This window comes from Phyllostomus discolor, chromosome 3 (genome assembly GCF_004126475.2).
Source record: "Phyllostomus discolor isolate MPI-MPIP mPhyDis1 chromosome 3, mPhyDis1.pri.v3, whole genome shotgun sequence".
Taxonomy (NCBI): domain Eukaryota; kingdom Metazoa; phylum Chordata; class Mammalia; order Chiroptera; family Phyllostomidae; genus Phyllostomus; species Phyllostomus discolor.
The window spans coordinates 166,820,331-166,844,020 of record NC_040905.2 but is presented as its reverse complement, the minus strand read 5'-3'; the positions used below and the strand labels follow the sequence as shown (position 1 = coordinate 166,844,020).

At 43.0% G+C, this 23,690-nt stretch overlaps 1 protein-coding gene across 9 annotated transcripts in view; it reads right to left on the bottom strand.

The window, feature by feature from the left end:
* Positions 1–878: 878 nt before the first annotated feature.
* Positions 879–23,690, bottom strand: part of TJP2 (tight junction protein 2) — a 119,720-nt gene continuing 96,908 nt past the window's right edge. For 6 of the 9 annotated variants that reach the window (XM_028509457.2, XM_036021733.1, XM_036021730.1 and 3 more), the window contains 14 exons: positions 23,168–23,234; positions 22,205–22,355; positions 18,282–18,390; positions 16,897–17,107; positions 16,018–16,205; positions 15,437–15,532; positions 14,631–14,710; positions 14,061–14,271; positions 8,388–8,488; positions 6,964–7,176; positions 5,607–5,717; positions 4,083–4,415; positions 2,662–2,747; positions 879–1,766 (listed from right to left, as the gene is read on the bottom strand). In XM_028509457.2, the coding sequence (XP_028365258.1) occupies positions 1,601–1,766; positions 2,662–2,747; positions 4,083–4,415; positions 5,607–5,717; positions 6,964–7,176; positions 8,388–8,488; positions 14,061–14,271; positions 14,631–14,710; positions 15,437–15,532; positions 16,018–16,205; positions 16,897–17,107; positions 18,282–18,390; positions 22,205–22,355; positions 23,168–23,234 (2,123 nt within the window). In that variant the 3' untranslated portion in view covers positions 879–1,600. The remainder of the gene's footprint in view (positions 1,767–2,661; positions 2,748–4,082; positions 4,416–5,606; positions 5,718–6,963; positions 7,177–8,387; positions 8,489–14,060; positions 14,272–14,630; positions 14,711–15,436; positions 15,533–16,017; positions 16,206–16,896; positions 17,108–18,281; positions 18,391–22,204; positions 22,356–23,167; positions 23,235–23,690) is intronic. The other 3 variants (XM_028509476.2, XM_036021731.1, XM_028509467.2) reach the window with 1 other exon arrangement.

The window sequence follows — 23,690 nt, the reverse complement described above, 5'->3', positions numbered from 1 at the left end:
AATGTTCCTATGCTTTTGCTCAACAATTCCACTTCTGAGAACCTACCTGCAGAAAAGAACTGAATGGTGACCACTGATACCCATAAACAGATTATATACAAAGTGGCATATTTCATGTAAAAGAGGCAAAAACCTAGAAACAACCCAAATAGCCAACATAGCAGAACTGCCTACTTATGAAGCAGTCACACAATGTATTAGTTTACAGCTATTAGCAATGATGTTTGCATCAGTTTTAACTACCTGAGAGAAATGTACATGACAGAATGTTAAATAAAAAAGGTAAGAAACGGAACTGCAAATACGATTTACCTCCAAACACAACACACACAGACATCCAGAAAATATGTAACTGGAGGAAATCTGAGAGATGGGGTTAAGAGTAATTTTCATTTTTTAATGTATCTCCATCCTCCAATGTTCAGCAATGGGCATGAGCATGTCCTTACTTTTGTGATCAGTACTGGGAATAAAAGTTGCACTTAAAAATAGGAATTAGTGCCCTGGCTGACGTAGCTCAGTGGATTGAGCGTGGGCTGCGAACCAAAGTGTCGCATGTTCGATTCCCAGCCAGGGTACATTCCTGGGTTGCAGGCCATAACCCCCAGCAACCACACATTGATGTTTCTCTCTCTCTCTCTCCCTCCCTCCCTCCCTCCCTCCCTCTCTCTCTCTCTCTCTCCCCCCCCCTTCTCTCTCTAAAAATAAATAAATAAAAACTTAAAAAAATAGTTTAAAATAAATAATGGTTTAAAAAAAATAGGAATTAGTGCAGAAATCCACCATGAAGCAAATTATTGATTGCCATGTCCTCCTTTTTATTAAATTATAAAACTGTTGTCAGTACACATACTTTTGGAAATAATTTTTTTTCTGAGTGTCTGCTTTTGTGGAGCATAAACAAAACATTTCTATGTCAATTTCTTGGTCTTGAAGCTATTTAGCACTGGTAGCCAAACTACCAAGAATAGCTACTATATAGTCAGAATTTATGGAAAATATTACAAAGACAAATGCTTCAAAAAGATGACAGTGCAGAGAAAACCATAGCTATTAAACTGGTATAAAATTTAGTCAAAATGTTTTAGTCCATTATGGCTTTGCATAAAGCTTCAAAGGAAGAAAATTTAAGCCACTTTTCATCAAAGGCACTTAAGAGTTGTAATAAAATACTTCTTTGAATTTAGTTGGAGTCGGACAGTTATTTTTATTCCTTTTTTCACATTCTGTCTCATGGTGAAACAGTCCTTAAATGCAGCTATTAATGAAAAATAGTTATCACTTCTTAATATACATGTTAAAAATATGCAGAATTAATACAGATTTTGGTCCACTGAAGCAGGCAACATTATCAGACTGTAGTGTTTCTCTTAATTCTGAGCAAAAAGCCACCAACTCCCCAGACCCAGTCACACAAATAGAACCTTCAGTCCCAAATCTGCGTTGGTTGTGCCCTGTGCTTGCTATGAGGGAATGGGAGCTCAGGTCCCACCACATCTCCACAGTGAATTTTAACTGGAAAGAACCAACCCACAGCTCCGCAGGAGTGTTGCTCTGAGGTGGCGACAGCAGGGTACAGAAGAGTCCATTCTCAAGACACCTATAGTTCCGTGTCTCGGTACTGGGAGGGCTGGCTGTAATAACCGCGCTTTGAGTGTTCCGACAGCTGCTGGCGGTATTCTTCCTCCTCCACGTCACTGCCGTAACTTCCTCTGGCATCTTGATAAAGTCTGGGAGGACCTTTCTGTGGTTCGGGGGGTCTGAAACTTGAAGAGTAAGAAGGTTAAAGGCACAGCAGGCAATCACCCAAGATAGATTGCTTACTTCTGGGCTAACAAACCTGGGACACTCCTGGTCCCCCTGTAGGTTCACAGAGCGAAGGGGCTGGGGATGGAAGCAATAGGCCAATGCTGATGCCCGCTTGGGTAGCAAGGGAGGAGGCCATCCAAGTGCTCCCTGACCTACAGACTCCCCAGCTGGGCAAGGGGTTGCCCTCCCCATCCCTAAGTTCATTGGCTGTAAGTGCCACTGTTCGATCGGTAAAGCAATTTGCCCCTAGTTTTCTATTGCTGTAAAACTAGACTCTAGCTTCCAGTCAGAATAGCCACAAGAAGTGTGATTTATTTTTTTCCTATTCTCGGAAGCAGGAAATGATTGAGTGTTAAAACCTCCACAGGAAGACACTGTGGTAATTCCTAGTGCTTATGTAGCATCTTTAAAATGCAGAATCTTACCGACATCAGCCAATTGACTGTCACCTTTGCACAAGCAGCCTGACTTTGCTAGATGATGCAAAGGAGTTTAGGAGCTTGGCTAAAAGCCAGAAAATAGCGACGAAGTAGGTCTAGGCCCCAGAAATTTTGCTCATGCTCTGTCCTAACACAATTTAATGTACCTGTGCTCCAGTGTGTGGAGGGAAATTGAGTTGAAATGCCAATGATTACATTGTCAGAGAGTTTTAGCACACAGGCAAAATTACCATGAAATTTTGACTCTTTTGTCTTTGTAATAAAATTTGTCCAAATAAGTAAGGTAAACCACTGACCAGGGAGGGGAAAAAAGTTTTATTATGCTGAAATGTAAATGAAGAAAATTCTTTCCTGGGAATCTAAGTTCTAGGTAAGCCCCTAGGTAGACCTGTACCTCCCAAGCAGCCCTTACCTTGTGTACTGGGGCAAGCCAGGGTCTGGCCTGTGGGTTTTGATTGGAACTGCATAGATATCGGGGTGCTTCTGAGCAATTTCAATCTGTGGTGATGAAGGAAAAAACAGAGTAAGAAGGAAAGAATGAACCACTGGGCAGTCTGCTTGCTGGCTTCCTGCTGGTCCCGTTTCCAGTTCCATTTGAAGGAGAAGAAAAACAGAAGTGACTCTGTAGTTTTCATGCTTTTGTGTGATGTCTGAGTGGCACATGCCAAAAAGGAAAAACATTTCAGGCAATGAGATTCTGACACATGCTGCCACAGGGAGGAACCTGGGCGACCTTATACTAAATGAAATAAGCCAGTCACAGAAGGTCAATTACATAATTCCACTTTTATAAGGTCACTAGTATAGTAAAAATCCCAGAGGAAAAAAATCACATGGTTACCAAGGGGGTGATGGAGGTGTGTGTGAAATAGGGAATAATTGTTTAATAGTTTAGTAAGTACAGTTTCAGTTGGGAAGGACGAAAAATTCTAGAGATGGACGGTGGAGACTGTTGCACAAAAATGTGAATGTATTCAATGTCCATGAACACTTAAAAATGGTTAAAATGGTAAATTTTATGTTATGTACATTTTATCACAATAAAAAAAAAGAGGAATGCCAAGAAGCACTGCTGTTGTGGGAGACTGAAATGAGAAAAATCCCACATCCACTGGGCAGAATATGCTCCACAGACTTGTACCTAAATTCTTTTTTGACTTTGGAAAGGTTGTTTGCACATGGTACAAAACTGAGTGGCATCTGTAAAGCGAAAGGTCGCAGATTTGATTCCCAGTCAGGGCACATGCCTAGGCTGTGGGTTTGGTCCCCAGTCAGGGACCGTGTAAGAGGCGACTGATCAATGTTTCTCTTTCACATCGACAGTTATTTCCTTCTCTCCCTCTCCCCCACCCCTCTCCTCTCTCTAACATCAAGGAGGCATGTCCTCAGGTGAGTTGTTTTTTTTTTTTAACAAAGTACAATCTATGGGCCTCCCAATTTCAGAACCCAAGGTTTGGTAGGTTTCTATGGCAAATCTGGGAGCAAATTAAAACTCAGTTACCAAACAACATGAATGCTGTAATGAAAAACAACTTCTGAGAGGCACTGACTCTCCTGTCACACTTCCACACTTCGGAACCCAGCATGAAGTTCTGATTTACAAAAAGCAGAATCTTATTGTTAGGCTTCCTGACTGGAAGAAAAGAGGACACATGAATGGCCGACAGTCTGGAAATGACACACAGAGGGCGAGCCTTTGGTATCATGCATGTGAACATCCCTTTCGTGTTTGTGCCGTGGGAAAAGGGCTGCGAATCATTTTCATTAAATGAAAACATTTAAAATTCTTGTTGTTGACATGCAAAAATAATCCAGCAGTTTAAAAACAATTACCCTTGCATTCTGTGCTTCTTGGAGCTCTTGCATTCTCTGCAGTCTTGCCTTGTGATCCATCTTCTCAAATATTTTTACCTTACCCAGGACAGACTTGGGTGTGCTATCTTGCTCCACACTGTCCTCTCCTGCCTCCTCATTTTCTGGGGGAGGGACAGGAGTGGAGGGCTTCAGTATAGGCTTGCAAAAAGAAGGTTTTGCTGCAACAGGAGGAGGATGATTCTTGGCAGATGCCCCGGGAATTTCGTTACCAGCAACAGTTGAGGGAGAGTTTGACTTGTATTCATAGGATCTGGAGTAGTCAAAGGACTCTTCTCTGTTCTGGGTTCTGGCCTGCAGAGAGCAGTGACATAATTTTACCTTAGGCTTTTGTTTTGTTTTCACATCAATATTAGTGGTTTAATACACTCCATTTCCTGATCAGTTTCCATAGGTGGTCAACAAATACCATCCCAACAAACGGTCAAATATGGGAGGGTGAACAGCCACTGGCTGGGTATGGTGATCCCTGCCTCACTTCCTGCAGAAGAGTAACAGCTCTGGAAACCAAGAGGATACTGGGGAAGTGCTCGGAGCCCTGCAAGTGCTAGAAGTAGATCAGACCTAATTTCACCCTGGAGGAGATTCAAATTTTGGAGAAGACCTCAGGACCAATCAGGCTTCTGGATCGAAGAGTGGGCTCCTGAGTTCACACCACACCAGGGTCCACGCCCTGGCATGGAGGTGAGGCCCATGTCCAGCCTTGAAGGAGACAGGAGTAGGGAGTAGGGAGTGGGGAGGCATGTCATGCAAACGGCCACTTCCCCTCACACTCCAGTCCTAGGTCTGCTTGTAAATTTTCACTGATATATTTTAGGAGGTTATTAATTACTTCCGATAGCTCACACAATCAATTACTACTTTCTTCTCAACTGAACTATTGAGTTAAATAGACAAATTCCATTAGTTTAATATGGAAAAGCATATAGTCATAGCTTTGATTCAGAGAAGAGATAAAGAATCATATGACACACCCGTGTGTTCTTATATTGATTTTGTGCTGGATAATGATTTGCTTAAAAAATAAACTAAGCTTCCTCATACTAAGAGGCATTATAAACAATGATGTGGTGGTTGTTTTCTTTAGCAAATCATCAGTAAGGATTTTTCTGGTGCATCTAAATCAGATTGTGGGCAGAAAACTCCAACTGGACAGAAAAGGAAAAACTGAGCCTGGGTTTGGTGATTTGGGGCATACAGTATCAGTCAAACGTTTCTCTTCCTGTGTCAACTAATTTAAAAATACTAACAGTTTTAGAACTGTACAATCTCCTAAAACGCCCTTTCCATACTTCCTATCTTTTTTTCCTTCCCGAATTTTTTAGTTTACCCAACAGGACAAAAGGCAGGTTCTAGTGGAGAAACAGTGAGTCAAAAACACAACTCAACACCATCTTCTCGTGTGTGCTCTTCCCTGGGCGTGCAGAGAGCTCCAGGGGTGTCTGCTTCCTCTTCCTTCCCATCCTGGGCTTCCCAGCCACATACCTTGGGCGGCTCTGGTTTGAATGCCGGAGGCGGGCTACTGTCCCTAAGTTGATCTCTGCTAGTAGCCCTCCTCATCTGAGCTCGCGGCTCTGGGCTGGGTCTCCTTATGCTCTACAAGACATAAAGGTTTATTCACAACACGAACATCGCAGCAGAGAGAAAAGAGCACTCGTCTGCTGTGCTGGAATTCCAAGGACTTGCGTAAGTTCAGAATTTGAGGCTCACAACTTGCATAGAAGTTCCTAACTTGCACAAGCTGAGACACTGATCCAGTGCTTCTTTACTGAAAAGGCAGAAACCTGGCACACTACCATGGCACACTAGCAAATGCTTAAGATCCATTTTTTTAAAACTAGATGCATCCCTTGTAGTAGTCTCTTCCTTTCAAGTAGAAAAGTCTAAAATCTCAAGTCTAAAACCTCTTTTCACTCAACGCTTTCAACATTTTTAAGCATTAGGTATCTATATCTACAGACATTAAGAAGTTAACATATTCTTTACAACTTGTCCAGTGCTATGTACTAATATTTTTATTGTCATGGTGGGTTTTATCCCCCACTCCCCTTAGTGGATATCCTTAGTGGATTTTTCGTACTTCTGTTTTATAAAGAATAAAACCATTCCCTGAATTGTGCTGAGTTGCTAAAGGAAAGTCCAGAGCAAGCATTACCCAAATATATGGATAATCTCATCTATTGTACAAGATCATTATCCCAATGTTCTCTGAGGTGCAACTAATAACTGCTCGGGTCCTAACTTAGGGCACGTTGATCTGATTTCTAGGATCACATAAGCTGTCTATTCACTGGCCAGTGCATGCATAGTACATGTGATCAGACATGTATTTGATCATGAACTCAATTCAAAAATTGAAATACAAGACAGAAGGAAACTGATGGGGAAACACTCAGGAGTTTTTGCAAGATCAGAAAGGTTAAAGGGAGGATGGAGGAGAAAAAGCAGGGATATCTAAGTATACAGAGAGAGAGGCCTAATCAAAGGTTACAAGTAAATACAATAATGTTGTATTTAAAAAAATAAATGCAATTTATTGCATTTTGGATGGCCACCTGCAATTTGGATGGCCAGCCCATAAAGCTGTTCAGTTTATCCATCGTGCCCAAGGGCACTTAGTTCCTGCCCTGCTCTCCCACGGACCACTACCACTATCATGCAGGCATTGGCTTCGCATGAGAGACTCTTTACTAGTCATCCGTTTCAACCCTCAGGAAGACCTTCCACAGCTCCCTGAATTAACAGTTGTCCAGCAGAATTCCAGTGAAACACCAGAACCTCTGCCTCCTGCCCGTGGCCTCATAGCCCGTGGCCTCACAGCCCGTGGCCTGCCTCGCCTCACCTCCTCATGCTGCACCGGCTCCGAGGAGCGGGTGATGGAAGACACCAGCGGCTCCTCGGCTGGCTCATCCAGCTCATTGTCAGTGTAGGCGCCTCCTTCGCCGTCGGTGTCTTCAAAGTCACTGATGAGGCGGCTGTCGCAACTCAGATAGTCCGCGCCCATGGCGGTTAAGTAGGACATGCGGTCTTCAGGGTCATCATCCATCCCTTCCATCTAGAGGAATGTGTTTTGGAGGGTCAGTGGGGTGTGACATGGCTCCTGGGAGTGGGGACTCAAGAAAATTCCCAAGGGCACAGCCAAGTGACTGGAACCTCAATGTGTTCTACAAAGGGAAGTGAACCTTATTTTCCTGAAATCACTTGGCTTTATGTTCATGTGTGTGCAGGGACTCAAATGAGGAACCCTTCACCCTGTCTGTCTTTGCCACCAGATACAGCTCCATCTGATATACAGCTACTGAGTCGCGCATGCTTCCTCAGACTGTTGTGCTCTGTCTTCCAGAATCTGGCTTCTCTTCAGCTTCTTCTGCTGGTACTTGTCTCCTAGTAATAAATGCACCCTGCCTTGTGCTGTGCCCCTCTTCACTTAGCCACAAGATTCTCAAATCCTTGATGCAGAAGCTCTGTCCTGTTCAACTTGTTGTCCCCGTGGAGGCTAGCACAGAGCCTCAGCAGGCCACAGGCACTCGGGAGATGCTAGACACCTTGACTAAACGTGTAGTTCTCAAAGAGCAAGACTTGGGCTCAATAATCTCATTGGCAGTTGACTCATTTCTACAACAAAACTGTCCCTCTAAGCTACCTCCATTTGGCTAGACTACAGAAGACTATCGCCAAAGGTTCCCGGAACCACAGGAAATTATATACTCTCCGCATCCTCCCTGCAGAAAGCTGTGGGTAAACTATGTCCACAGATGAGAAGCTAGGCAAATTTAGGAGTCTACACAAGTTTCCTAATGCCCCCTTGTCACCTACTCAAATGCCCGGGGCCCATTCTCTGCCAATCTTTAAGCAAATGATTCCACCTCCATTTGCCTTTTCTTCTTTCTATTAATTTTCAACCGTGTTCTCTGTGTTCCTTAACTTCATCTGTCACCTCTACTCTGAGTTTCCCCATCTTTAGTAAGCTGTGGAGGTCAGCTCGAGATCTTGTAAGCTCTGATTAGTGTGCTTGGAATACAATACTAGTTACTACGTTAAAAGTAAAAGGGAAGTGAATGTAGGGTTGCATGTATTACATTCTGCTTTTCTTCTAAAAGCCCCTTCACTTTATTACTTTTCCAGAGAATTTATAAAATTGCAAACTTGATCAGCACATGTTGGAATTCCTTCAAATGGGCATGGCTTCACTACATTCACTACCCTCTTGAGAAAAGATTCAAAACATGGACTCTCACCTCACAGCAGAGTATCTATGCCACATACCTTCCCTTCGGAGACCCAGACTGCTTCTCCTTGCTGATGCTGAATAGTGTCTTTCAAGCTGCCAAACCAGCTATCATTTGCTGCATTCAGGTTGATTGTAGCTATAGAAATGTAGGCAAATGGTTTGCATCAATTCCCAAAGCAACGTTTACTGAAAAACTTATTTGACATAATTCATACTCATTTCTGTCATATGTGAATTAAAACTCTGGCAAAGGCAAGAGAAAGTTCGAACACATTTGAATACTAAATCCCTGCAGTTGGGTTTATATTACAAATAAGTGTTGTAAACCTAAAATGGGTGAATTTCGTTTCAGAATGTGTACCTTTCATAAAAGCTATCTTTAAACATATGCTTTTAAAGAGTGTGTTTTTAGGAGCAAAGGAAACACACCTAAAACAGATATAAAAGCACCATATTTTAAAGACCATTACATATTATAAATAAGAAAACTATACACTAGTGTGCTGTTGGTTATCTCTAATAAAATACTGAATATTTAAAATATGTATCATTTTGATAGGCTTAAATATTTCAGAATATACACACAAGTTAACCAAGCTCCTTAAGTACCTGTTCACATGATGTACATTTTCTATAGAGAACAAAGTTTCTCTTGCGTAACAGCCCTCCCCATGGACTGACCAAGCACTGTGCAAACACTGTCCATGGGTCAGCTTGTTTCACGTTCACACCAATGTTGTGAGTAGGTGTCGCCATTACCCCCACATTACAGGACAGAAACTGAGGCACAACAGTGAAACCAGCCCTGGGCCTCACACCAAGTACAGAAGCCTAGACGCCAACTCTCAAGTTTGCTTTTTATAGTTCATGCCTCAGCCATGGCACACCACGGCCCGTCTGGAACCGTGACTTCAGAGCACTGATATAAAACACCAGCCAAGTGAAAACACACACAAGTCACTCTTCAGTGCTGTGTATTTATGGGTCTAATGGGGATGAACCGACAAGCAAACTGGTCCTGGAGAACAAATGAAATTGGGTTGAAAATAATCACACAACAGGCAAATTAGGATTTTTTTAAAATAACGTCATAGTTTTTTCTCAGAGGATGTAGCATTCTAGGGGCTTCCTGGTAAAAGGTGACTGCTCCGTCTCACCTGAAATCTGCACAGTTCTCAGCAGAGAGCCAGAAAAGAACCACTGAGCAAATTTTGTGAGCCACTATGCTTCCAGTGTTCTGCCTAGTAACATATACCACTCTTTCATTTAAGGAGTTCTAACACTGACCTTGGAAAATCCGGAGTGAGCTTACAATTTCTCTGGTTATTTATTATTTATAGCATTAGAATAAACTGATACATTGGACAACCCCCCCAAAATTAACCTTGACTCCTTGGACTTTGGCATCCTCATTACGGCCCTCTGCCAACACTGCTCTGCTCTTGGGTAGAATGTGATGCTACAGTACTCAGACATGGAGGCGAGACTGCACACCCAGGGACAAAATGAGTGATTTGCAGTGAATGCACACAGAACATTAGGTTGTCTTTCTGAACTTTTAGTTGGAGTTGTATGAAATAAGTACAGTCTGTATTTATCATGAGAAAACCCTACTTAAAACAGCTATTTATGAAATGCAGAAGATATATTCATGCCCCCTGATAAGATGAAAAAAGGTAATAAGACCTCTTACTGAATTCACATTGAGTCAAGGGTATGAAAAAGAAAAAAGAAGAAAGAACGTCACTGTAGCTAATTTCCTAAGTCCCGTATAAAGGGGACATCTAAGTTGGTAACAGTCATCTCATGCACTTGACCTCTTTTTAATGGGTGTGTGCAAACTATGATTTACCTTTCCTTTACTTGGAATCAATACCTGGGGTTTACTGTTGGCTTTCGCTCATCAAGTTTTTCAGATTCTTCTGACTCTGAGCAATATTAGTCAATTCTTGTTGCTCCCCACCTATAGGCTAGACCCATGTTCCTTTGGGTAAGCTGAGCACATTTGCCAACTTCAAGTGAAATACTGCCAGGATCACCACTCAGCCTGCATCTGCCTTGGCTGGGAGTCCTGGGATTTCGGAAGCATCCATGCCCAGCCTCGGCACAGCAAGTCCCCTACTCCCTCCCCAACCAAGGGGGTTGGGAAGTGCCAAGGGCAACAGCAAACATGATGTGCGGGGCTGGGACATTGGGAGACACTGAGGAAGACTGCTAACGGGTGTGGGGTTTCTCTTTGCGATGATGAAAATGTCCTGAAATGGACTGTGGTGATGGCTGTACAACTCTGAGTATAATGCAACCCACTGAATTTTACATCTTAAATGGGTGAATGGCAGGCTATGTAAATTAAATCTCAGTTAAGCTAGTCAGGTGGCAGGGCTTCCCTCCAAACAGCCCCAGCCGAGGTGCCCAGCCAGACAGCACAGCATCTCCATCTGCTTCCTGTCTCTACAATCCCCTGGGAAACCAGAAATTGCCTACGGCGACTTTTCAGCTGGTACAAGATCCACTTTGTCCCCCAAGCCTTTTCAATGACACAGCATTATACTTTTAATAACACGCAACATTGAAGGACAATAAAATAAGCATAAAGTAATATTACTAATAATGATCAGGAACATTTATTCAGTACTTCCAAAGTCCTGGGGCTGAACTGTACAAATTTCACATTAATGAAACCTGTGAAAGCTGATAAAAGTGCTAAAATACCCAGTGGTGCTTTAAAAATCCCACAGTTTCACACCAAGGGCGGCCCTGCGTGGGTCTCTAAGTCCACAATTCCATTTTGGTGGTCTACAAACCAGGGGCTGAGTGCTTCAGGAATTCCAAGAAAACACAGAACCCAAACTTTATGTTTTATAAAGTAACTTTTTTGACCTGTATAGGTAAATGTATCCTATAACAAAATTTTTTCAATGCAGAGGCGAAGGGTCAGTCTACCATTTTAACTTACGTTGACAAGACAACTTGCTTTTAGGCAAATCCCAGAATAAAGCTCCCCTTGTCATCTGCACTTCATTGAGGAGCACCTTGAGTTTGCAAGGACAGCTGCTTTAACACTGTCACAATTAAGTACTCATCTCTGGGACAGGTCTGCTTGCTACTCTACAACAAGGGGAGAGGATATTGAGCCTAGTGACACTGCGGGCAACCTGACCCTTGAGTTTGAACCTTGATGATGGTGTGTTCATCAAAGCAGCTCTACTCTTCCTGCTTATTAACTCATAAAAATGCAAATTTAGAATCATAAAAAGTCTCTCTGACTCTGGCCACAACACATACTATCAAGTCATAGCCTGGCCAGGCTGAGTGAAACAGAGGAAACAGACAGCGAGGAGCAGGACATCCAGGCAGCTTTGAAGAGTCAAATCAGAAGTTTGGAACAAAACTGTACAAAGGCCGTTGGGTAGGCATGGGAGCTTGTTGGTGGCAGTTATCCGGGACTCTGCTCCATCAGTATTTAAGACTATGTACTTCAACATAGAGGCTGGCAACATATACACTGTAAGAATGGATCACTTCAAAGTTCTAGATGAAACTAGATATTCATGGTGTCTACGTTCACACTCCAGCTTCTGACTTTAGCCACCCTGAAACCTTCAATTTCTTGATTATCTTAGGCAAGAAATCGTAAGCGGTGCCAGAGGCAGTGTTGACTAAGTCGCAAACAGCTATGCCCTGCCTACTGGCTAGGCCCAGGGCTGGCCTCCGGCACACAGAGCTGGGTCATGGACAGGCTTTGCCTTAAAGGATCTCATGGTTTATCAGCAGGGCCGAATCAGGAGTTGTTGCAGCCGCCACACATGGGCTCCTCAGGACCCTTGACCAGACACAGCCAGCTACTGTGGCCTGTGCTCCACAGGGCAAGCGATGCTGACTCAACAGCAGATGAAGGAAGTGCCCTGTGGCCCTGGCTCCTACTCCTGCCCTGCCCGCCCCTTCATCAAGCCTCCTGCAGCCTGGTTTTTCCCCTATAGGCCATTACTTTCTGTCCTGGTATTTCATATGGTCACATGAACCCCAAATCCAGCTCTCTGAGAGAAAGCTCCTAGCCACTCCATGGACTTGAGTTTGACTGGAGGGGATGGAGGGATGACGTGGGCATAGGCTGAACATTTCATAATCTCTTGGGCCCCAGTTAAATGCATGCATTATCTGTTAAACGGAGGAACTGCACTATGTGACCCTTCTAACATTAGAAAAATAAGTCTGTGCTGTAACAAATAGAGAATACTGGACACAGGTGCAGAGACACCACAGTTTCAGTGTGGGATCAACCAGATACTAGAGGTGTGATCTTGTAGAAGTTACCTGTCTTCCTTATGGCCTGAAAAGACAGAGCCCAGGAAAGACTGAACCACTGTTAGCTACCACTATCCTAAAAGGAGTAATAATAATTATTATTGTTGTTATATTATCAGTACTATTAGCGGTAGCAGTAGTAAAAATGACAGAGAAAGATTATATGTGAATATTTGACTAAATTACCTCTCAGTTACAGCATTCTGCCTCAGTGGTGAGTCGTGTAGCTCACTCCTTAACAAGAAGAGCCAGCGACAGTAAAACAGGAGTCTACTGTGGACGTTCACTCACCCCTTCCTCCCTCCCCAGTATCAGGCCCGCTAAATATAACATAGGTTGACAATGACTGGCGCTCAGCTCAGAAAAGCTATCATTATCCTAAGGACATGACATCCACACAGCCTCCTCACACGACTCCCACAACCTTTCGGGACCAAAACGCTCTGTAACCCTCTTACACCCTTAATTACACCATACACACAGAACTAGTCGTTTACTAGTGCATATAATCAGTTAGTAAATTCCACATTCTTACATCATTTTACTTTCATGAGTAACATAGCAATGGTCTTCATTTCACGGATTTAAAAAATATTCCATTATGGTAAATTTAAACACACACAAAAGGAGAGAGAACAGTTTAGGGAACTCGCATGTATACATGCCAGTGTGGTCTGGCCTTTGCCCCAACCACTTTCCCCACTGAAGATTACGTAAGCGGGTCCCAGACAGCATGCGTGTCATCTGTAAATACACAGGGGTGGGTAAAGGTAGGTTTACAGTTGTGAGCACGAGGATCAGAGTTTATCTTTGTATTACTATACTCACAGCTGGCATGGCTTCTTTCCTACAAACAACTGTGAACCTACTTTTGCCCACCCCTGTACATTAGGTCATTCATACCTATTTTGTTTAGTAAACATTCCTAAAGACACGTATTCTTTTAGAAAACGTAATCACAATAACATTATCATCCTAAAAGCAGAAGTAATAAATCTTTAATGTCATCCAATATCCAGGATAGGTGTTCAAGTTTCCGCTGCAGGACATCTTTAAATAATGAAACCAAGTTCCTGTCACTTTGTAAGCCAGTGCGTGCATGGACGGTAGGGAGAGAACAATGACACCATCTATACAGAGAGGTAGGTGCTAGGTGGCAGGTCAGGCTCAATCACCAATTATTGCATGTTATGGATCTTTATGATAATGTTCAAACTTTCAAAATTAAATATGCAAATGCCATAGTTTTAATACACGTGTTTTATAGGATTGGCTGCCTTTTGAGGAGTCAAGAGCAGTATCTAAATTACTGTCTCTATTACTATTCAGATCATTATTTCTTTCATTTAAATTCTCCAATTCTCACTTTGGAGCAAGGAGACTACATTTTAAACTTCACTTACCTGTAAAAAGATGTGCACATGTTTTTTTCAGCTTGTTGGCTTGATCATATAACTTTCGAGAACTTTTGTTGGATGTTGGATTCAACCTCTGTCTCATGGTTTTGACACCTTGTCTAGAGTCTGGGTTGAAAAAAATCACAATCGGGAACCACTGAGTATAATTCAACAGGTCCACGGCCTTGGGAGTCACATCAAGTAGTGCGTGCTTGTCCTGTGAGAAATGGGAAAAGGTCGCAGAGAGGGTGTGTCAAGTCGTACAGCATCGAAGAGTTTGTCTTAACAAGTAAAGGCGGCATCAGGTAAAACTTGTCCATTTAAATCAAAAAGCAGAAGATGTTTCTCTTCACATTATGTCTATTAAATATTACCAATCTATTAGAATTCCCGAGAAAATGCATTAACAGGGAATTTGGTACAAAGCTGCGAACTCTCAAAAAAAAAAAATAAAAAAAAACACACCACAACCGCAGATTACCCAGTAATCTGTTACAGACTCTCTTCTCAAAATGACTGCAGCGAACCACAACTCAGTTCCTTCTGACAATGTGTCCTTGGGCTCCACTTTCTTACCTGTTCGATAATTTGCCTCACGGTATTTAAACGCACCACCCCACTGGATTTCTCAGAGCCTGCATCTTTTGGTTCCGTTTCTGCAAAAGCAAAAACAAAAGGCTAAATAATTTTTTACGAACTGGTGACTACCAAGTACTGCAACCTGACATCAGCAATGATGGGACATCCGACACGAGGCACCACCTGGTGGAGGCAACGGGGACGACCCACACAGGCTGCGGAGCCGAAATCTGCCATGATCATAAGGAAACACGCAGGCCCACCAGGGAGGCAAGTGGCCTGGACTGCTCACAACATCAGGGTCACCAAATAATTTAGGAAAAAGGACACTAGAAAGACATAAAAATCAAATGTATTTCAGGATTCATGGTTGTACTCAGAATTTTAAGAAATAAGCCATGAAAGACAAAACTGGAAAACCGGGACAATGGAGAAAAACCTGAAAAACGGACGACATACTAAGTGTTATTGAACCAGTGTTAAATTTCTTGGCTGTGATAATGGTGGTGTGGTTGTGCAGGAGGAGAGAATGTCTTTATTCTTAGGAGATTCACAAGGCAAAACGTGTTATAATGTCTGCAACTTAAACTTTCAGATGGTTCAGCAGAAATTTTAAGAAGTGTGTAAATGGTGTCGATGAGGGGAGGGGTATAGAGCAAAATGTTAACAACTTGTGATGGTGACTCCAGGGGACGTGTATTGGGTGTTCACTGTTTTTGTTTTTTTTTTCCATTTTTTTCTGCATATTAGATCTTTTCCAAATGAAAATTTTGTGAGGAAAAAAATACTGCTGACGGACTTACTAGCAGTTTGGAAGAGGTCGGGTAACTCATTTGACAGCTTTTCCATGGCTATATCTGCTATGGGGCCAAATAAGACCACAGGTCTCTTGAAACCAGCTGGAATGAAATAAGAAAGGTGATGAAAACACATATACTTCCTTAGCTGTTAAAATAAAAAGCAACAGTATTTTATGGGCTACTTGACACGTCTACATGAAAGCAATCGTATGTTCTCCCACCCTCAATTCAGCCCAGCTCTTCTCTGAAGAATACGCCTTCATTCCCCTATTATTAAGATAAACTTCACTATAGGTAATATATAAAACCTTTTGAATGGCAGTATGAAAAAAAAAGAAAAAGAAATAAATAAAAAATAACTCAGGTTGTGAAACACGCCACCATTCATGACTTTGCACATTTATAAGTCTATTATAAGTCTATTTATAAGTCTTGTTTCGTGTTTGAATATAAGTCCAACTCTAATCTTGCTTTGGTCTAAGTGATATAGGTGAGTTTGCACTTGATGGTTACAACCTGAAAATGAAGAAAGATGGGCTCAGAGTCCAATCAGATCATTTCCTAGCCCCACGTGGCTTCCTCACCTTCTCGCAGCAAAACCCTCTCATAAGCCGGGAACTTGGTGCTAACTGACACAACAGCCGTTAGGTCTTCCCGACTTTTCCTTAAGTTCTTCTTCATGCCAGACCTCTGGCCGCGCATTCTCCAGAAATCTGCCCTGTCTCCGGCATTGTCTCTCTGGGCATTCTGTACACTGGCCATTTGTTCAGCTCTGAGGGAAGAAACCACAGGAAGTCAATCTCTAAAGCCACAAAATGTGCAAATGTGCATGGCACTAACCAAGTCTACTCGGGGTTTCTTATGAACCTGGATTAGAGAAGACGCAGCTTGGCAATGGAGAGGTTTCAAGGGGTGGGATATGTGGGGATGCTCTCTTCCCAGTGTAGGCAGATAAAGGCTCAGTCCCCATAAAACCCACCAGAAGTTGCTCAGTAATAAACACACTAAAAGTGGCTCCTTTTGACAGGCTGGTATACAGCAAACAGACCTGAGACCCCTGCCAAAATGCAAGTGTTGGCAAACCATCAAGTGTCTGCTGGGGTTGAGGACAAGGGACACTCACTGCAAAAGGGCAACATATCTCTAAGAGCTATGCTGGTACGCTACAGCCACTCGGTATCTGCCCACATGCCGTGCGAAGCTGTGGACATTCCTCAGGACGTCGTTCAAAGCCAGCTAAGTGCAACAACCAGCTATGTGATGCAGAACACACACACAGACTAAGCTGGCAGATATTTCCAGTTCCAGGCCACTCCTCGTAAACAAGGAGGAGACAATGGGAGAGGGCCTGAGGGCAAATAATGGAGCCATGTGCAGCTTCCTTTTGGAGGAGGATGGGATTGTGGTTTATCTGAGGGGGGAACGTGAAAGAGGGGCGTGTGGGAGCGTGTGATCTCAGATACCTGCTTTTGTTGGGGATTAAGCCCTTCTCCAGTTCGTTTCCGATCCTCACGGCCAGCCAGTGGCCCAGCTTGCCATCATACAGAGTATCCACCACTCGGAAGACCTCCCCTCTGGTGAAGGCCAGGCTCTGTGGCGTTTCCTTCTCACATTCAAAGTGGCTTCTTATAAAAAACGAATCCCCTCTGCCACAAGCCAGTATGTCTCTGTACACTGCAAGACAAATACAACACTGTCTGCTGCATTCTGCTCAGCCAGAGGTCTTTTCTTAGAGAGTTACCAGCTTCTCCTACTTCTGATCACCCCCTTTCCCTCCTGTCCATTTGGCAAAGCCCGAGTACAGACCCTCTGGGAACCGTAGCTCAAACAGGAAGAAGCCTAAAACAGCTAATGTTTGAGCGGCTGTGATGGTTAAAGGTTCTTTGTCAATCTGACCAGCTCACAGGATGCCCAGGTATTTGGTCAAACATTATTCTGGGTGTTTTGAAAGGAGATTCATGTTTAAATTGGTAAACTAAGTAAAGAAGATTGCACTCCCTGATGTGGGTGGGCCTCAGCCAATCAGTTGCAGGCCTGAATATAACAAACAGATGAACCCTCCCCTGACCTGGAGAAAACTAACTCTTCCCGCCTTTGAACTGGGATATCAGTTTTTTTATGCCTTCACACTCAAATGGAGGCATTATCAGCTCTTTCTGGGTTTCAAGTCTGCCAGTGTCTGGACTCCAAATACATTGTTGACTCTCTTGGTTCTCAGGCCTTTGGACTTGGACTAAAACTAGATTATTCGTTCTCCTGAGTCTCCAGCTTGACATTCACTCTGCAGATCCTGGGATTTTCCAGCCTCCCTAATTGTTAGGCTAATTCCTTATAATCAGTCAATCAATCTTTCTCTCTACTGCACACATACACACACCCTACTGGTTTGGTTTCTCTAGAGAACCCTAATATAGTTGTCGATCAATCCTCCGAAGCAGACAGGGAAAATACTATCACCTCCCATTTTATAGGTGGAAACAATGAGACCTGGTAAGGGGAAGCCACTTGTCAGACGGCTAAGCGTTAATGAGGGAGCTGACCAGTAAGTGTGGCTGTTCGCATCTATCCTATGAAAGGCTCAGTAATAACTCCAGGCTGTACTTATGGATGGATCACTGTCCAGAAAAGCAGTTATATTCCCAGTTGATACAACCAGTGGAATTATTTCAGTGGGTGCATAAAAAACATTTCTACAGAAAGTTAAATGCTACCCAAACTGTCTCCAGAGATTAGGTATTAGAATCTGTTTCCATTTTTAATACCCAAATTTACCTCTTCTAGTCCCAAGGCACCTCTGTCATCCTCCCCCCTCCGCCGCCTCATTAAAATAATGGACAAATCTGCTCACCATCAGGTCGGCTCTGAGCTAAAATGGTCACCATTTCACCTTTGGGGATTTCTAACAGGTAGAGAACAGCATCTTCTCGAACCAGCCCTCTGAAATCCTGTGTGTTCACCTGACAGGAAGAACAAACAGGAAAAACAAAAATGAAGTTTACAAAAAGGTGCTACCTGAGGTTTTTATCTGATTGCTTTCATCAGGGTCTTCCAGGGCAAAACTCAGACATAAAGGTGAAGGGATTAAGAAATACAAGTAGGTAGTTACAGAATAGCCATGGGGACGTAGAGTACAGTATAGGAAATGGAGTAGCCAAAGAACTTATATGCATGGCCCATGGACATGAACAATGGTGTAGGGATTGCCTGAGGGAGTGGGGGGCACTGGATGGGTGGGTGGGGCCAGGAGGGGAGAAGTCAGGACAGCTATAATAGCATAATCAATAAAATATAATAATAATAATAATAATAATAATAATAATAAAAGAAGTCCTTAGTGTCCCTACTCAAGCCCTTCCAGCACCCTGCTGCCAGCCTGGGCTATGTGGGCACCACCATACCTTCCGGCCTCCCCACACTGCCAACTGCCCCTTAGGAATATGCATTCCATCAAAGACCTGTCACTAGATCAGATGAGAACTTTTGGGGGTTCTGTTTGGTCTTCTTTGAGGCTTCCGTTGAGGCGGACAGAGAGGTAATGTACAATCAGGAAACAGGCAACTAGAATGCAATAGGGAGTGGTGGGGTCTATGGCAAAGAAGCATCCAGGACCCTTAAAAGCATGAAAGCAGTTTTTAAATTAGTTCAAATAAAAACCTGAAAATATAGGTTCTAATCAATTCCACCTTTCTCCTACAGATTCTATCACCTAAAAAGGTATTTATTAATAAGCTTAAGAAATTAAAGAGCATTAGCCTTATATGACAGACCAATAACCTGATATACAGGCTCATATATTTAAGCTTCTGACACACACTTATTTCTGGCAAAGAGCCCACAACATTCGTTCCGCAGTGATTCAGCAGGGTATACTGTGAATGGTTTTTGGAAATTAGAAAGCAAGTACATTTGAAATATGGGGGGAAAAAAAGACATTTTGACATCTTTGTTTTGTACCTTAAAACCATTTTAAAAGAGAAAAACTACAAATAAGTAAAATGCAAAATTCTTTTAAAGTCCCTAATGTTTTAATAATGTGTCACAGTAGTGAAAAGATACAGAATTCCCATGAAATATTTTCTTTGATCATTGAGGACTACAGAATTCTTGAATTAAATGCTTTATTTAAAAAAAACAATTCATTAACTAATGTTAGAATTTATAATGTAGTTAATGTCAGACTTTATAATTAAGTGAATTAAAACTTACTTGATGCTTTTAAGATAAAGTGATTTGCTAAAACAATCTCATTAACTTTCCCTCTGAAACAATATTTAACACCTAGGACAACGATCTTCCCTGTCTTGCCATCCCCCAAACCAGGATCACTGCATTTTGTTATATGACCGTTCTTATGCCACTTGTAGATCTACCCCATGTCTACATACGATGGGATGGCCACCTGTATGTTTCTATATGCATGTATATGCTTATATTTGTTTGTTTATTTAAATAAGACAGAGCCATAGGGCTGGGGAAAACCTTAAAGGTCCCTCTGTCCACTTCTGTGGTCATGTGAGACTAACCATCCAGCAAGCCAAAAAAATAGTCAAAATTTAAGCACACATGCTAGCTACATGGTAAATCCACATGGTTAATAAGCAAACTTAGAAGTCTTTTTTTCTCTTTTCCATCCCCTAAAAGTTTCTGAAAGAGAAATGACAACCACGCCAGACAAATAATAAGCAAAGAGACAGGCCAAGCACAAAAGCATGTCGTTTCCTGTTATTTACAAGGCACAGGTTTGGCCACACACAGCACATTCATGCTTTCGTTCCACGCCAGGCTGTCTGTCACCTGACCAAAGGAAGAGCCGCACTTAAAAAACCTGTGATACAAGAAAGGGATTATTAGTACACATACATAGTTCACCACATGGATTCAGTTTGCCATGAGAGGTGGTTCTGAAACAAGGTTGAAAAAAACAGAAAAACCATGGAGCGACACTTTGATGCTTTGAAGGTTAGTTGTACAGTCCTCTCCAGCAACTATCCTCTTGTCATCTAGTTACAGTCCACAGGATCCGCCCCGTCTGGCGTGAACCTGGAGGGGATTCTGTAGCGGCCTCTCTGCCGCAGCAGGCGAGCTCAATCTTTCTCACCCCTTTGCAGAACTGGGGGCTCCTTGTGTAGGCAACAGAAAAGTTATTCTCAGCCAAGAATGAGGAAGCCAGTTCCCAGTTTCCTGCTTGTTCCCAAATGAAAGCAGGAAATGAGGCCCTTTCTTAAATATAAGCGCTGCATACCGTGACTGTCACCCATGGAAGCAACTCTCCCCATCTTTAACAACTTACAGAGAGGTCGATCTGTCATGTCCCTGTATGAAGTCCCTATTTTTTTTCATGGAAATTTATAAAATCTCCCCCCCCACCCCGAGTGCAAAAATATTTTATCCTTGATTCTTCAAGAGCAAAAGCTTCCAAACTTCTCCCTGCCTTCCTATGGCCCTGATACTAGCTAGGAAACACGCTTTTTCTTCTTTGGCATCATCTGCCCCAGAGTAAACTGGTATGAGCTGGCCTTTGGATGGGATTCTTATCAGGAGCACTTGGTAAGCAATGTTTCCTAGGATCATGTGGTACCACAAGGTTCACTCAGGTACACCTCGTCTTCTAGGATCTTGACTGGAGCCAAAGAGGGTCTAGAATGTCAATGGAAAGCTGCAGCAGGGCTCATGATCAAGGTCTGCCCTCCATGTGCTCCAGAAATGAAACCTGAGCTCCTGCAGTGGGGCCAAGAGCCACGAAGGAAGAGGGCTGCCTGTTCCGTGCTCTGCTGCCTGCTTCCCCGGGAATGCTGCTCTTTACTCCCCTCTCCTCTGAGCCTAGATGCTCTTACCAGACCCCCTACCCCTGCCAGTAAGTCCTAAGAAATGCAAGTTTACAGAAGCAGAAATTCCAGTGAAGCCAGTCCCCTAACATTCTGTATTTGTATAATCAAGAGGTACCTGACATTCTTGAAGTTCATGCCAAAGTCAGTGGGAAGTACATTACACGTATCTCACGAAATGTCAAACTGAGTTGGTTACCATTTTTCAAAACCAACAGACTATACAAATACATATACGGTTAAGTTTGAAAGTACCCGTATTCGATTAACCAAGAAATCCTCCTCCTGGACAACTTTAGATGCAAATAACATATTCAATGGCTGCAACTTATTATTTTCCAATGGGTAAAAGAAGGAACATTGACCTTGATATTCTGTGCCAGGAACTCTGCCAGGTGCCTGTGTTACCTATTTTAATTTTCCCAGGGTCCCTGCAAGGCAGGTATTCTTATCCCCATTGAATAGCTGCAGAAACCCATCTCAGAGGTTGAGTGAAGGTCACAGAGCTGATGAGAGACTGGGATGCAGTTCAAATCAGATGATCTGGTGCCAACACCCACCTCTGCTCAATGACAGCACACTGCCCTAATGAGCGACAACCAGACAGGCGAGTCAATGAAAAACCAATCATGAGGGAGATCTTTTGATGAAGGCTCTTCTTTCTAGGCCTTTAGTTAGTCTCAGTTTTTTTATTAATCAAGTGGATATAAATCTTTGCGAGGTTCTCGAACATTATAAGTTCCCCCACAGGAGCAAGTTTTCTGTTCTAGGGCTGAGAGGAGAGGACCCATTCCAGGGAAGCTGGGACCTCGATGCCGGGCACCCACATACCTGCAGCTGACCTATTTTCACAAGCGGGACCGCTCTGCCCTTCCCTTCTGTAAGCCCCCCAGAAAAACCCACTCTTTTCCAGTAACTTCTAGAAACAGAGCGGGGCTTTCCTTACCTTCAGAATTTGGTCCCCTTCTTGAAGGCCTTCTTGCTCTGCCGAGGTCCCCTCTTGGATGCCAGCCACGAATATCCCGACGTCGTTGCCACCAGCCAACCGCAAGCCCACGCTGTCTCCCTTCCTGAACTTGACCATTATGGTGTTGGGGCTGCAAAGATTTCAGTTTCAGAAAGGAAAAATGGAAGATTATTTTTGTCAGAGGGGACCAACATTAGCAGATGAGAGATTTAATTTCTTCTATCTATAGAGTGATTTGTGTTTAAGTCTCTCATTTCCCCCATGTAATGTATAATTTTATCATCCTCAGTGCTGTAAGATGAATACAATAGGCCCACTTTACCAGTGAAGAAGTAGAAATATAAAATGTTTATGTGAGCTCATTCAAGATGAGAAAACTAATAAAGGGCAAGGTTAAAATGACAAAATTAAGGCCACATGAACTATTCTTCCAAAGGAAAGCCTGCCACCACTCCAGGGCTCTAGTCAAATGGACACACGGCCTGGGTTCAAGTACGTCCTAATCCAGGAGCGGCTGCTCTTGAACACTGAACCAGGGGTTCTCATTATCAAGTGCAGAGCATGGCATCACTTTCCTCCCCTCCCCACACTGGGATCACCATGTCACTGCAGCCCCCACAGAGGCATTAAGCAGTACCTCACCCATCTGGAGTCACCGACCTGCCAAACTCAAATATTCAGGATCACATTTTGGAGAAATAGCCAGGTAAGTGAATGTGCAGACAAAGTTAACAACACAAACTTTACCCCAGTTCCTTATTTTACTCTTCTACAAATGACTTCTCTTTCTCACAAACAGTAGCAATAGGGGTTGATTAAAGGTGGCTGATTTTAAGCAAAATCACCATCCGCTGTTAAAAAATACCATTTTTTTCTGGATTTCATTTAAGGAGATAGAGCTGTGTGGAAAAACAGAGGGGTTTAAAGGCTGAAAATACATACCCATATATTGCTTCATCTTCAGGGCTGGGACGAAGAAAAGTTCTCGGCACTGCTTTTGATTGAGGAGCTGTGAATTAAAAAAGCACCTGCCATTACCAACCTGGACAAAAGGAGTTTGTTAGTCTCAATATATAAAGATCATAAAACCTACGCCCTGGCCAGTGTGACTCAGTTGGTTGGGCATCATCCCTCAAAACTAAAGGTTGTGTGTGATTCCCAGTCAGGGCACATGCCTGGATTATGGGCCAGGTCCCTAGTAGGGGGTATGCAAATGGCAAGCAACATCCATGTTTCTCTCCCTCTTTCTCCCTCCCTTCCCTTCTCTCTAAAAGTAAATAAATAAATCTTTTAAAAAAACCCTAAATAAAACAAAAACAAAAACAAACCCCACATGATAATGCTGTTTGCTCATAGATAAATATTTATGCATGTAAAGTCATGGTAGTAAGTTTAGGGTGGTAGAGGCAGGGTTAGGGGGTGGGGCTGAGATCAGAGATGGGCTATAAAAGGACCTCAACCGATC